The 14,399-nt window shown below is 44.9% G+C and overlaps 1 protein-coding gene across 2 annotated transcripts in view; it reads right to left on the bottom strand.

Annotated features, from left to right (window-relative positions):
- Positions 1-14,399, bottom strand: part of bnip2 (BCL2 interacting protein 2) — a 98,555-nt gene that overhangs the window by 73,663 nt on the left and 10,493 nt on the right. The window contains exon 1 of one of the 2 annotated variants that reach the window (XM_046352111.1): positions 12,817-13,592. The exons of the other annotated variant lie outside the window; for it this stretch is intronic. Coding sequence (XP_046208067.1) covers positions 12,817-12,878 — 62 coding nt within the window. The 5' untranslated portion in view covers positions 12,879-13,592. Of the gene's footprint in view, positions 1-12,816; positions 13,593-14,399 lie in introns of those variants that run through there. 2 annotated transcript variants of the gene reach the window in all.

Below are 14,399 nucleotides of genomic sequence, written 5' to 3'. Positions count from 1 at the left end.
TAATGCTACAGACTGCAGAGAGAGAGAACAGTTTAATGCTACAGACTGCAGAGAGAGAGACAGGTCAGAACAGTTTAATGCTACAGACTGCAGAGAGAGAGACAGGTCAGAACAGTTTAATGCTCCAGACTGCAGAGAGAGAGACAGGTCAGAACAGTTTGTTCCAGACTGCAGAGAGAGAGACAGGTCAGAACAGTTTAATGCTCCAGACTGCAGAGAGAGAGACAGGTCAGAACAGTTTGTTCCAGACTGCAGAGAGAGAGACAGGTCAGAACAGTTTAATGCTCCAGACTGCAGAGAGAGAGACAGGTCAGAACAGTTTAATGCTCCAGACTGCAGAGAGAGAGACAGGTCAGAACAGGTTAATGCTCCAGACTGCAGAGAGAGAGACAGGTCAGAACAGTTTAATGCTCCAGACTGCAGAGAGAGAGACAGGTCAGAACAGTTTAATGCTCCAGACTGCAGAGAGAGAGACAGGTCAGAACAGTTTAATGCTACAGACTGCAGAGAGAGAGAACAGTTTAATGCTACAGACTGCAGAGAGAGAGAACAGTTTAATGCTACAGACTGCAGAGAGAGAGAACAGTTTAATGCTACAGACTGCAGAGAGAGAGAACAGTTTAATGCTACAGACTGCAGAGAGAGAGACAGGTCAGAACAGGTTAATGCTCCAGACTGCAGAGAGAGAGACAGGTCAGAACAGTTTAATGCTCCAGACTGCAGAGAGAGAGACAGGTCAGAACAGTTTAATGTTACAGACTGCAGAGAGAGAGACAGGTCAGAACAGTTTGTTCCAGACTGCAGAGAGACAGACAGGTCAGAACAGTTTAATGCTCCAGACTGCAGAGAGAGAGACAGGTCAGAACAGGTTAATGCTCCAGACTGCAGAGAGAGAGACAGGTCAGAACAGTTTGTTCCAGACTGCAGAGAGAGAGAGAACAGTTTAATGCTACAGACTGCAGAGAGAGAGAACAGTTTAATGCTACAGACTGCAGAGAGAGAGAACAGTTTAATGCTACAGACTGCAGAGAGAGAGAACAGTTTAATGCTACAGACTGCAGAGAGAGAGAGAACAGTTTAATGCTACAGACTGCAGAGAGAGAGAGAACAGTTTAATGCTACAGACTGCAGAGAGAGAGAGAACAGTTTAATGCTACAGACTGCAGAGAGAGAGAGAACAGTTTAATGCTACAGACTGCAGAGAGAGAGAACAGTTTAATGCTACAGACTGCAGAGAGAGAGAACAGTTTAATGCTACAGACTGCAGAGAGAGAGAACAGTTTAATGCTACAGACTGCAGAGAGAGAGAACAGTTTAATGCTACAGACTGCAGAGAGAGAGAACAGTTTAATGCTACAGACTGCAGAGAGAGAGAACAGTTTAATGCTACAGACTGCAGAGAGAGAGAACAGTTTAATGCTACAGACTGCAGAGAGAGAGAACAGTTTAATGCTACAGACTGCAGAGAGAGAGAACAGTTTAATGCTACAGACTGCAGAGAGAGAGAACAGTTTCATGCTACAGACTGCAGAGAGAGAGAACAGTTTCATGCTACAGACTGCAGAGAGAGACACAGGTCGTCCCAGTTTAATATCCTTTCAAAAGACCTCTCTGTGTTCCAGTCAATGAACAGCAGCCAAGGAGTCAGAGATAATCTGACACAGAAAGCGTAACAAGACAATCATTTATCTGTACTGTGACTGTTAGCTCAATATCCTAGACGTGACGGCAGTTCTCAGTTCATCCTACAACAGACGGAACTAAGAGATCCTCCACCCAACTGCCGCAACTGACCCTCAATAGATGGTTTGTGTACTTGGCTCGTGTGGCCGTGCGCATGCTAATCAAAAGTATTCATACAGTCTGTGTATTAAATACCATTTATTCTCACATCTACACACAATACCCCATAAAGAAAAAGTGAAAACATGTTTGCAAATGTATTGAAAATGCAGAAATATCTAATTTACATAAGTATTGATACCCCTGTGTCGATACATTGTAGAAACACCTCTGGCAGCAATTACAGCTGTGAGTCTTTCTGGGTAAGTCTCTAAGAGTGATGACAGCTGTGAGTCTTTCTGGGTAAGTCTCTAAGAGTGATTACAGCTGTGAGTCTTTCTGGGTAAGTCTCTAAGAGTGATTACAGCTGTGAGTCTTTCTGGGTGTCTAAGAGTGATTACAGCTGTGAGTCTTTCTGGGTAAGTCTCTAAGATTGGGTTGTGCAATATTTGCCCATTATTATTTTCAAAATTCTTCAAGCTCAGTCAAATTGGTTGTTGATCATTGCTAAACAACTATTTTTCAGGTCTTGCCATAGATTTAAGTCACAACTTTAACTCGGACACTTACGGACATTCAGACTCTTCTTGGTAAGCAACTCCTTTGTATGCGTCGCAGAAGTTAGAGTAGCAATGATCCAGAATGCTGCCAGCCCGAGGCGAGCATTCGATACGCTGATAAAATTTGGGGAGCCTTGTTTTCAGATTAGCTTTGTTAAAATCCCAGCTACAATAAATGCAGCTTCAGGATAGTCCAATTAAGTTCTTTCAGGGCCGTTGAGGTGTCTGCTTGGGGGGGGATATACACAGGTGTGATTATGATCAAAGAAAATTCTCTTGGTAGATAATGAGGTCAGCATTTGATTGTGAGGAATTCTAAGTCAGTTGAACAAAAGGATTTGAGTTAATGTATGTTGTTATGATCACACCACGACTCGTTAATCATAAGGCATACAACCCCGCCCTTCTTCTTATCAGAGAGGTGTTTGTTTCTGTCAGCGCGATGCGTGAAGAAGCCAGGTGGCTGTACCGACTCTGATGACGTATCCCTAGTGAGCCATGTTGAAACCAGGTGGCTGTACCGACTCTGATGACGTATCCCTAGTGAGCCATGTTTTTGTCAGTGCGATGCGTGGAGAAACCAGGTGGCTGTACTGACTGATGACGTATCCCTAGTGAGCCATGTTTTTGTCAGTGCGATGCGTGGAGAAACCAGGTGGCTGTACTGACTGATGACGTATCCCTAGTGAGCCATGTTTCTGTCAGTGCGATGCGTGGAGAAACCAGGTGGCTGTACTGACTCTGATAACGTATCCCTAGTGAGCCATGGTTCCGTGATACAGAGAATGTTACAATCTCTGATGTCTCTCTGGAAGACAACCCTTGCTCGGATTTCGTCTACCTTGTTGTCAAGTGACTGGACATTGGCGAGTAGTATACTCGGGAGCGGTGAGCCTGTCTACGGAGCCTGACCAGAAGACCACTCCGTCTGCGGCGTCATTATTTTGGGTCGCTGACTGGGATCCGATCAACCCAGGTGGACCAAACAGAGGATCCGCTTCGGGAAAGTCGTATTCCTGGTCGTAATGTTGGTAAGTTGACGTTGCTCTTATATCCAATAGTTCCTCCCAGCTGTAATAAGACTTAACATTTCCTGGGGTAACAATGTAAGAAATAAAACATTAAAAAAACAAATTACTGCATAGTTTCCTAGGAACGCGAAGTGAGGCTGCCATCTCGTTCAGCGCTATCCCCGTCGTTAACGATTACAAGCATACCCATAACATGATGCAGCCATCACTATGCTTGAAAATATAGATTGGTACTCAGTAGTGGTGTAACAGACCGTAGTTGATCCGTGATCCGTACGGTTCACCCCCCACGGTTCGGCACGCATGTGAACCGCGGATCAATTGCGAAGTTGAACCATCATTGTGTGAAATACAGGTTTACTGCCGTTGTTACTTTTTAAAGTAACAATTCCCTAAATCTCGATGAAGAGTTGCAGTGAAAAGATAGACAAGAGATGCTTGCTGTGTTCTACTCTGAAGCCAGAAGGTTGATTTGATTCATTTTAAAAAGCAGTTGTGTGTACTGTTCACGTGAACAGGGCATGTTGAATCCAAACGAATCAATCCTGGATGCTCACGTTGCAAAAAGCAAAAGAATAACTAGAAAAGAGCCATGACAGCCATGGCTAGAGGAGGAGGAGGAGCTGAAGAACTAGATAAGAGCTGTGACAGCCATGGCTAGAGGAGGAGGAGCTGAAGAACTAGATAAGAGCTGTGACAGCCATGGCTAGAGGAGGAAGAGGAGCTGAAGAACTAGATAAGAGCTGTGACAGCCATGGCTAGAGGAGGAAGAGGAGCTGAAGAACTAGATAAGAGCTGTGACAGCCATGGCTAGAGGAGGAGGAGCTGAAGAACTAGATAAGAGCTGTGACAGCCATGGCTAGAGGAGGAGGAGCTGAAGAACTAGATAAGAGCTGTGACAGCCATGGCTAGAGGAGGAGGAGCTGAAGAACTAGATAAGAGCTGTGACAGCCATGGCTAGAGGAGGAGGAGGAGCTGAAGAACTAGATAAGAGCTGTGACAGCCATGGCTAGAGGAAGAGGAGCTGAAGAACTAGATAAGAGCCGTGACAGCCATGGCTAGAGGAGGAAGAGAAGCTGAAGAACTAGATAAGAGCTGTGACAGCCATGGCTAGAGGAGGAAGAGGAGCTGAAGAACTAGATAAGAGCCATGACAGCCATGGCTAGAGGAGGAGGAGCTGAAGAACTAGATAAGAGCTGTGACAGCCATGGCTAGAGGAGGAGGAGCTGAAGAACTAGATAAGAGCTGTGACAGCCATGGCTAGAGGAGGAGGAGGAGCTGAAGAACTAGATAAGAGCTGTGACAGCCATGGCTAGAGGAGGAGGAGAAGCTGAAGAACTAGATAAGAGCTGTGACAGCCATGGCTAGAGGAGGAAGAGGAGCTGAAGAACTAGATAAGAGCTGTGACAGCCATGGCTAGAGGAGGAGGAGCTGAAGAACTAGATAAGAGCTGTGACAGCCATGGCTAGAGGAGGAGGAGCTGAAGAACTAGATAAGAGCTGTGACAGCCATGGCTAGAGGAGGAGGAGGAGCTGAAGAACTAGATAATATATGCCATTTAGCATAGATAAGAGCCATGACAGCCATGGCTAGAGGAGGAGGAGCTGAAGAACTAGATAAGAGCCGTGACAGCCATGGCTAGAGGAAGAGGAGCTGAAGAACTAGATAAGAGCTGTGACAGCCATGGCTAGAGGAGCTGAAGAACTAGATAAGAGCTGTGACAGCCATGGCTAGAGGAGGAAGAGGAGCTGAAGAACTAGATAAGAGCTGTGACAGCCATGGCTAGAGGAGCTAAAGAACTAGATAAGAGCTGTGACAGCCATGGCTAGAGGAGGAAGAGAAGCTGAAGAACTAGATAAGAGCCGTGACAGCCATGGAAGAGGAGCTGAAGAACTAGAAAAGAGCTGTGACAGCCATGGCTAGAGGAGGAAGAGAAGCTGAAGAACTAGATAAGAGCCGTGACAGCCATGGCTAGAGGAGGAAGAGAAGCTGAAGAACTAGATAAGAGCCGTGACAGCCATGGCTAGAGGAGGAAGAGAAGCTGAAGAACTAGAAAAGAGCCATGACAGCCATGGAAGAGGAGCTGAAGAACTAGATAAGAGCTGTGACAGCCATGGAAGAGGAGGAAGAGAAGCTGAAGAACTAGATAAGAGCTGTGACAGCCATGGAAGAGGAGGAAGAGAAGCTGAAGAACTAGATAAGAGCTGTGACAGCCATGGCTAGAGGAGGAGGAGCTGAAGAACTAGAAAAGAGCCGTGACAGCCATGGCTAGAGGAGGAGGAGCTGAAGAACTAGAAAAGACTCCCGCTTCATTTAAGTCTTCCCATTTCGGCTTCCCTGTCAAATATGATGATGGAAGAAGGGTGGTGAACAACATCACTACGGTGTGTTGGCATTGTGCCACAAGAAAGCCGTATGCACATGGAAATACATCGAGCGAGGCCACACATTTACAGTGTCATTACCCTGGTGTGTTAGTGACGGGAGCCAACTCAGCCAAGAGACAACAACTTCTCACTGCGGCATTTAAGCCCTTTGCTGCAGAATCAGACCGGGCTAAAGCCATCACCAAATCTATTGGGATGTTTATCTCTGCAGACATGAGGCCATACTCTGTTGTGGAAAACAAAGGGTTTAAAAATATGGTGAAAGTGCTTGAGCCACGCTAGGAAAGCAGATTGGAAGCTAGAGAGGCCCAATAGCAATATCCCAGCCAAGAACCAAGTAAATGCAGTGATAGAGGACTGGGGCCACAGATAGCTTGCTTTGCACTTTTGATCAATTTATCATCTCAAAGGGGAATCTCAGTGAAGTAGATGGACTGCCTCGGATCAGCAAGGTAGTTTCCTTTTTCCACCGAAGCACAACAGCTGCTCACGTGCTTAAGACCAAGCAAGAAATGTTACAGCTACCGACCCACAAGCTCATACACCATGTCACAACAACATGGAACTCCACTTATGACATGTTGGAGAGCTATCTTGAGCAGCAGGCAGCTGTATACTCTGCACTAGAGGTCGACAGATTATGATTTTTCAACGCCGACAGCGATTATTGGAGGAACAAAAAAAGCAGATACCGATTAAATCGGCTGATTATATTTGTAATAACGCCTCTGTCCCAAAGCAAGCATCAGCTAGCCACGAGCTAGACCCATATACCAGATAATTCTAGGGCTACAATACCTCCTTTGTCAATTGGCCTGGACCCTTTATTGTCAACAAGGAGCCCCGCCGGTCCATCACAACTGGACTGCCGACATGATCGCCCGATGTGTTCTCAACAGGCTATTCTGTTAAGATGTCGCTGAAGAACCTTCTACTAGCCCCAGCCTGCTAGCTTTTCTGAACACTGTGTCCCCTGCTCGCCTAGTGTAGTAGTGACTACCGAACAGCACCCGGTCTCACCTAGTGTAGTAGTGACTACCGAACAGCATCCTGACTCACCTAGTGTAGTAGTGACTACCGAACAGCACCCCGTCTCACCTAGTGTAGTAGTGACTACCGGACAGCACCCTGACTCACCTAGTGTAGTAGTGATTACCGAACAGCACCCTGACTCAACTAGTGTAGTAGTGACTACCGAACAGCACCCTGACTCACCTAGTGTAGTAGTGACTACCGAACAGCATCCTGACTCACCTAGTGTAGTAGTGACTACCGAACAGCACCCTGTCTCACCTAGTGTAGTAGTGACTACCGAACAGCACCCTGACTCACCTAGTGTAGTAGTGACTACCGAACAGCACCCTGACTCACCTAGTGTAGTAGTGACTACCGAACAGCACCCTGACTCACCTAGTGTAGTAGTGACTACCGGACAGCACCCTGACTCACCTAGTGTAGTAGTGATTACCGAACGGCACCCTGACTCACCTAGTGTAGTAGTGACTACCGAACAGCACCCTGACTCACCTAGTGTAGTAGTGACTACCGAACAGCACCCTGACTCACCTAGTGTAGTAGTGACTACAGAACGGCACCCTGACTCACCGAGCGTAGTAGTGACTACCGAACGGCACCCTGACTCACCTAGCGTAGTAGTGACTACCGAACAGCACCCTGACTCACCTAGCGTAGTAGTGACTACCGAACGGCATCCTGACTCACCTATTGCTGCCCTTTTAACCCTATGATCACTCGGCTACACAGCTGATGCCCTCTGGACTGTTTCAATAACACGGTACCTCCTTTATTTTACCTGTCGGCCACAGCCTAGAACTCAGGTCGTGTAACCATGTGTATGTGACAAATACATTTGATTTGAATGTACCTAACGGACCCGCTCTGCCCATTCATCACCATTTACCAGTAGTTGTCTTTGCTCTCCTGATCAACACCTGTCATTGCTTTATGCCTCTCGCTAATGTCAATATGTCTACTGCTGTCTTGGCATGTTCTTACAGTTTTATTTCAAAATGCCTTAAATAGCTCTTTTGTCCCACCAGACACATCTGCGGTCACCTCACCTGACTTAACTGGTGCCTCCAGAGACAAAACCGCTCTCATCATCACTCAACGACTAGGTTTACCTCCACTGCACTCACATCCTACCATACCATTGTCTGTACATTATGCCCTGAATCTATCCTACCACGCTCAGAAATCTGCTCCTTATTCTCTGTTCCCAACACACTAGACGGCCCGTCCTTATAGGCTTTAGCCGTACCCTCATCAAACTCCTCCTCTGGTGATGTAGAGGTTAACCCAGGCCCTGCAGCCCACAGTTCCACTCCTGTTCACCAGGCGCTATCATTTGTTGACTTCTGTAACCGTAAAAGCCTAGCAAAGGCTAGCTTTTTCAAACAGAAATTTGCATCCTGTTGCACAAACTCCAAAAGGTACTGGGACACTGTAAAGTCCATGGAGAATAAGAGCACCTCCTCCCAGCTGTCCACTGCACTGAGGCTAGGAAACTCTGTCACCACAGATAAATCTACGATAATCGAGAATTTCAATAAGCATTTTTTCTACAGCTGGCCATGTCTTCCACCTGGCTACCCCTACACCAGCTCTGCATCCCCCACAGGAACTTGCCCAAGACTTCCCCATTTCTCCTTCACCCAAATCCAGACAGCTGATGTTCTGAAAGAGCTGCAAAACCTGGACCCGTACAATCAAGCTGGGCTAAACAATCTGGACCATCTCTAAAATTATCCGCCGAAATTGTTGCAACCCCTATTACTAGCCTGTTTGACCTCCCAAATCGTCTAAGATTGGAAAGCTGCCACGGTCATCCCACGCTTCAAATGGGGAGACACTCTAGACCCAAACTGTTACAGATCTATCCTACCCTGCCTTTCTAAAGTCTTCGAAAGCCAAGTTAACAAACAGATCACCGACCATTTCGAATCCCACTGTACCTTCTCCACTATGCAATCTGGTTTCTGAGCTCAGCCACGCTCAAGGTCCTAAACGATATCATAACCTCCGTCGATAAAAGACAGTACTGTGCAGCCGTCTTCAACCTGGCTAACATGCTGACCAGATCGGACACGTCGCGTGCGCAAGTGTCGCAAAATAAAGTTTGAAATCCATGTAATTCAATTATTGCACCAACGAGCGTCTGTGATGCCAAGTGCTAAAAAAGAACTCCTATTTCTGACGAAGATCACGCAAAAAAGTCCTGCCTCTCCCATCTCCTCATTGGTTTATAGAAGCAGGTATCCACGCGCCATCTCCTCATTGGTTATACCAACTTGGGTGATTGAAAGACAAACTGTTTTGCCGGCCGTCGTGGTAATACTATGAAAGTTTAGATGCCGATCACCATATAAGTTCAAAGATGAAAAAGCCTGGATGGAGGAGAGATGACTAGAAACGATTCGGTTGGCCGTTTTATGTGTGAATTAATTGTCGGATTAGAGGACCTTGTCCATTTCAGGTAAAATAACAACTCAATGTTTATATCCAAGTGAAAGCAAGTGGAAGCTAACTAGCTAAATTGCCATACATGTTTAATGCTTTTCGACCTGTCCCCGAATGAATGTCATTGGTTCAGAGTTTGTGTTGATATTTTAACCTGCGTGTTTGTTTGGTGTATGGAAACAAAATAAATGTGGCGCACAGCTGGTTTGGGTTCCGTGTCCATCGATAAGAGACAATACTGTGCAGCTGTATTCATCGACCTGGCCAAGGCTTTCGACTCAGTCAATCACCGCATTGTTATTGGAAGACTCAATAGCCTTCGCTTCTCAAATGACTTCCTCGCCTGGTTCACCAACTACTTCTCAAATAGAGTTCAAATCGGAGGGCCTGTTGTCCGGACCTCTGACCGTCTCTATGGGGGTGCCACAGGGCTCAATTCTCGGGTCGACTCTTTTCTCTGTATACATCAATGTCGCTCTTGCTGCGGGTGATTCTCTGATCCACCTTTACACAGACGACACCATTCTGTATACTTCTGGCCATTCTTTGGACACTGTGTTAACTAACCTCCAGACCAGCTTCAATGCCATACAACTCTCCTTCCGTGGCCTCCAGCTGCTCCTAAATGCAAGTAAAACTAAATGCATGCTCTTCAACCAATCGCTGCCCGCACCCGCCTAGCATCACTACTCTGGACGGTTCTGACTTAGAATATGTGGACAACTACAAATACCTAGATGTCTGTTTAGACTGTAAACTCTCCTTCCAGACTCACATTAAGCATCTCCAATCCAAAGTTAAATCTAGACTTGGCTTCCTATTTCGCAACAAAGCATCCTTCACTCATGCTGCCAAACATACCCTCGTAAAACTGACTATCCTTTCGATCCTTGACTTCGGCGATGTCATTTTCAAAATACTCTCCAACACTCTACTCAGCAAATTTAGTCTATGGATGTAGTCTATCACAGTACCATCCCATATACTACCCACCACTGGAACCTGTATGCTCTCGTTGGCTGGCCCTCGCTTCATATTCATTACCAACCCACTAGCTCCAGGTCATCTATAATTCTTTGCTAGGTAAAGCCCCGCCTTATCTCAGCACCCAACCGTAGTACGCGCTCCAGCAGATATATTTCACTGGTCATCCCCAAAACCAACTCCTCCTTTGGCCGCATTCTATGCTGCTGATGACTGGAACGAATTGCAAAGATTACTGAAGTTGGAGTCTTATATCTCCCTCTCTAACATTAAGAATCAGCTGTCAGAGCAACTTACCAATAATTGCACCTGTACACAGCCCATCTGTAAATAGCCCACCCAACTACCTCATCCCCATATTGTTTTTTTTTTTGCTCCTTTGCACCCCAGTATCTCTACTTGCATTCATCTTCTGCACATCTATCACTCCAGTGTTTAATGGCTAAATTGTAATTATTTTCACCACTATGGCCTATTTATTGCCTTACCTCCCCAATCTTACTACATTTGCACACACTGTATATAGATTTTTCTATTGGTTTGACTGTATGGTTTGTTTATTCCATGTGTAACTCTGTGTTGTTGTTTGTGTATCACTGCTTTGCTTTATCTTGGCCAGGTCACAGTTGTAAATGAGAACTTGTTCTCAACTGGCCTATCTGGTTAAATAAAGGTGAAATCTTTATTATTAAAGAAAAATCTTTTAAAAAATGACAATACTGAACGAACACTTATTTTAACTTAATATAATACATCGATAAAATAAATATAGTCTCAAATAAATAATGAAACATGCAAAAACAGTGTTGGGAGAAGTAAAAGTGCAATATGTGCCATGTAAAAAAGCTAACGTTTAAGTTCCTTGCTCAGAACATGAGAACATATGAAAGCTAGTGATTCCTTTTAACATGAGTCTTCAATATTCCCAGGTAAGAAGTTTTAGGTTGCAGTTATTCTCTCTATACCATTTGTATTTCATATACCTTTGACTATTGGATGTTCTTATAGTAATACAGTATAGTATTTCCAGCCTAATCTCGGAAGTTGATAGACTTGAAGTCATAAACAGCGCTGTGCTTCAAGCATTGCTAAGAGCTGCTGTCAAACGCAGTAAAGTGCTGTTTGAATGAATGCTTACGAGCCTGCTGCTGCCTACCACCGCTCAGTCAGACTGCTCTATCAAATAATGGACTTAATTATAACAATAAACACACAGAAATACGAGCCTTTGGTCATGAATATGGTAAAATACGGAAACTATGATTTGGAAAATAAAACTTTTCTTCTTTCTGTGAAATACGGAACCGTTACGTATTTTATCGAATGGGTGGCAACCCTAAGTCTAAATATTGCGGTTACATTGCACAACGTTCAATGTTATGTCATAATTATGTAAAATTCTGTCAAATTAATTAAGGTCTTTGTTAGGAAGAAATGTTCTTCACACAGTTCGCAAAGAGCCAGGCGGCCCAAACTGCTGCATATACCGTGACTCTGCTTGCACTGAACGCAAGAGAAGTGACACAATTCCCGCAGTTAATATTGCCTGCTAACATGCATTTATTTTAACTAGATATGCAGGTTTAAAAGAATACACTTCTGTGTATTGATTTAAAAAAAGGCATTGATGTTTATGGTTAGGTACATTAGCGCAACGTTTGTGCTTTTGTGAAATCATCACCCGTTTGGCGAAGTTGAAAAAGGCTGTGATTCGATGATAAATTAACAGGCACCACTTTCATTCTATGCAACGCAGGACAAGCTAGTTAACCTCGTAATATTATCAACCATGTGTAGTTAACTAGTGATTATGTGAAGATTGATTGTTTTTTATAATATAAAGTTTAAGTAATAAAAAATATATTTTTTAATTGTTTTATTATTTCACCTTTATTTAACCAGGTAGGTAAGTTGAGAACAAGTTCTCATTTACAATTGCGACCTGGCCAAGATAAAGCAAAGCAGTTCGACACATACAACAGAGTTACACATGGAGTAAAACAAACACAGTCAATAATACAGTAGAAAAATAAGTCTATATACAATGTGAGCAAATGAGGTGAGATAAGGGAGGTAAAAGCAAAAAAAAGGATCTTAAGTGAGATTAAGGCGGCAGGTGCCCACTATTACAAAGCATACTACTCGCCAATGTTCAATCATTAATGAACAAACATGACAAGACTCAGAGCAAGGATCTCCTTCCAGAGGGACATCAGATCCTGCAACATACTCTGTTTTTAAGAGAGTTGGCTTTTCTACGACATCCAAACAGATTACATATAACCAAAGGTGGTATTTTCTGCTTTATGACCAACAACACATGGTGCGATGGGGGAAACGTACAGGAAGTTACAGCTCCCCCGACATAGAATGACTTGGTCATCAAATGTCAGCATTTTTACTTTCCGGGAGAGTTCTCAGGGATTATCACCACGGCTGTGTACATCCTGCCCCAAGTCAACACCAAAAAGGCTCTCAAAGATCTTCATTGGACCCTGAACAAACTGGAAACCCGCATTCCCGGAGGCAGCGTTAATTGTTGCAGGGGACTTTATCAAAAGTAATTTGAGAACCGTGCTCCAAAATTATTACCAACACAATGGGTATAAGGCCCTCTCCCGTCCTCCTTTTGGCAATTCCGACCATGACTCCATCTTGCTTCTCCTTCGCCTAGAAACAAAAACTCAAGAGGGAAGTTCCGGTGGTCAAGTCTGAACAGTGTTGGTCCGACGAATCAAAACTCCAAGACTGTTTTGACACCGTGACTGATCAATAAATAAATAAAAATCTCCTGGATCAATAAAAGAATACATAGATGACATGATAACGATAGTGTCTTTCAAAACGTTCCTGAATCAAAAACAGTGGATTGATAGCAGCTTTGTAGGAAAACAAAGACAGATGCTGCTTATAAACAGGGGAGATGACAGAAGACAATAGTTTGGTTAAACAGTAGAAATACAACTTACGCAAATCGATCAAGATGGCGAAACACAACTATAGGAACAAAGTTGAGGAGCAATTCAGCGGGTCGTACACAAGGCGTAAGTGGCAGGGGCTCCTAAAGAGAATGGATTACAAAAAAAAGCCAACCACATCACGGTCACTAACGACACCCTACCGGAGGAGCTAAAGCCCTTTATCTTACGATTCGAGCATAATGACCCTGAGCCACCGAGGAGAGCCCCCGATGACAACGTTGGCTACACACTCAGTCTAGTCAAAGACCATATCACCTCCCTCCCAACACACTCAACCCCACCTACTGCACTGACAGATCCATGGATGACGCAATCACCACTGCACTGCACACGGCCCTTACCCACCTGGACAAAAGGAACACATATGTGAGGATGCTGTTCATCGACTACAGCTCAGCTTTATCCATTTTTTTATTTTACCAGGTATGTTGACTGAGAACACATTCTCATTTACAGCAACAACCTGGGGAATAGTGACAGGGGAGAGGAAGGGTGATGAATGAGCAAATTGTAAACTGGGGATGATTAGGTGACCATGATATACCCAGATTGGGTATTTAGACAGGACACCGGGGTTAACACCCCTACTCTTACGATAAATGACATGGGATCTTTAGTGACCTCAGAGAGTCAGGACACCGAAAGACAGTACCCTACACAGTGCAACATCCTCAATCACTGCCCTGGGGCAATGGGATAATTTTTTTAGACCAGAGGAAAGGGTGCCTCCTACTGGCCCTCCAACACCACTTCCTGCAGCATCTGGTCTCCCATCCAGGGACCGACCAGGACCAACCAACACTGGCGGGTTAATGACCAGAGGAAAGGGTGCCTCCTGCTGGCCCTCCAACACCACTTCCAGCAGCATGTGGACTCCCATCCAGGGACTGACCAGGACCAACCCTCCTTAGCTTCTGAAGCAAGCCAGCAGTGGGATGCAGGGTGGTCTGCTGATAGCCTTCAATACCATAGTGCCCTATAAGCTCATTATGAAGCTCGAGCACTGGGTCTGAACTCCCCCTACGCAACTGGGTCCTGGACATCCTGACGGACCACCCCAAGTGGTGAAGGTAGGCAACATTACCTCCTCGACATTGATTCTCAAAACAGGGGCCCAACTATTGTGCGTCCTCAGTCCCCTAATGTATTCCCTGTATACTCACGACTATACAGGGAATATAGTAGTACAGTTTG

The sequence above is a fragment of the Oncorhynchus gorbuscha genome, linkage group LG06 (assembly GCF_021184085.1).
Source record: "Oncorhynchus gorbuscha isolate QuinsamMale2020 ecotype Even-year linkage group LG06, OgorEven_v1.0, whole genome shotgun sequence".
Lineage (NCBI taxonomy): Eukaryota > Metazoa > Chordata > Actinopteri > Salmoniformes > Salmonidae > Oncorhynchus > Oncorhynchus gorbuscha.
This window is presented reverse-complemented; position numbering and strand designations above follow the sequence as displayed.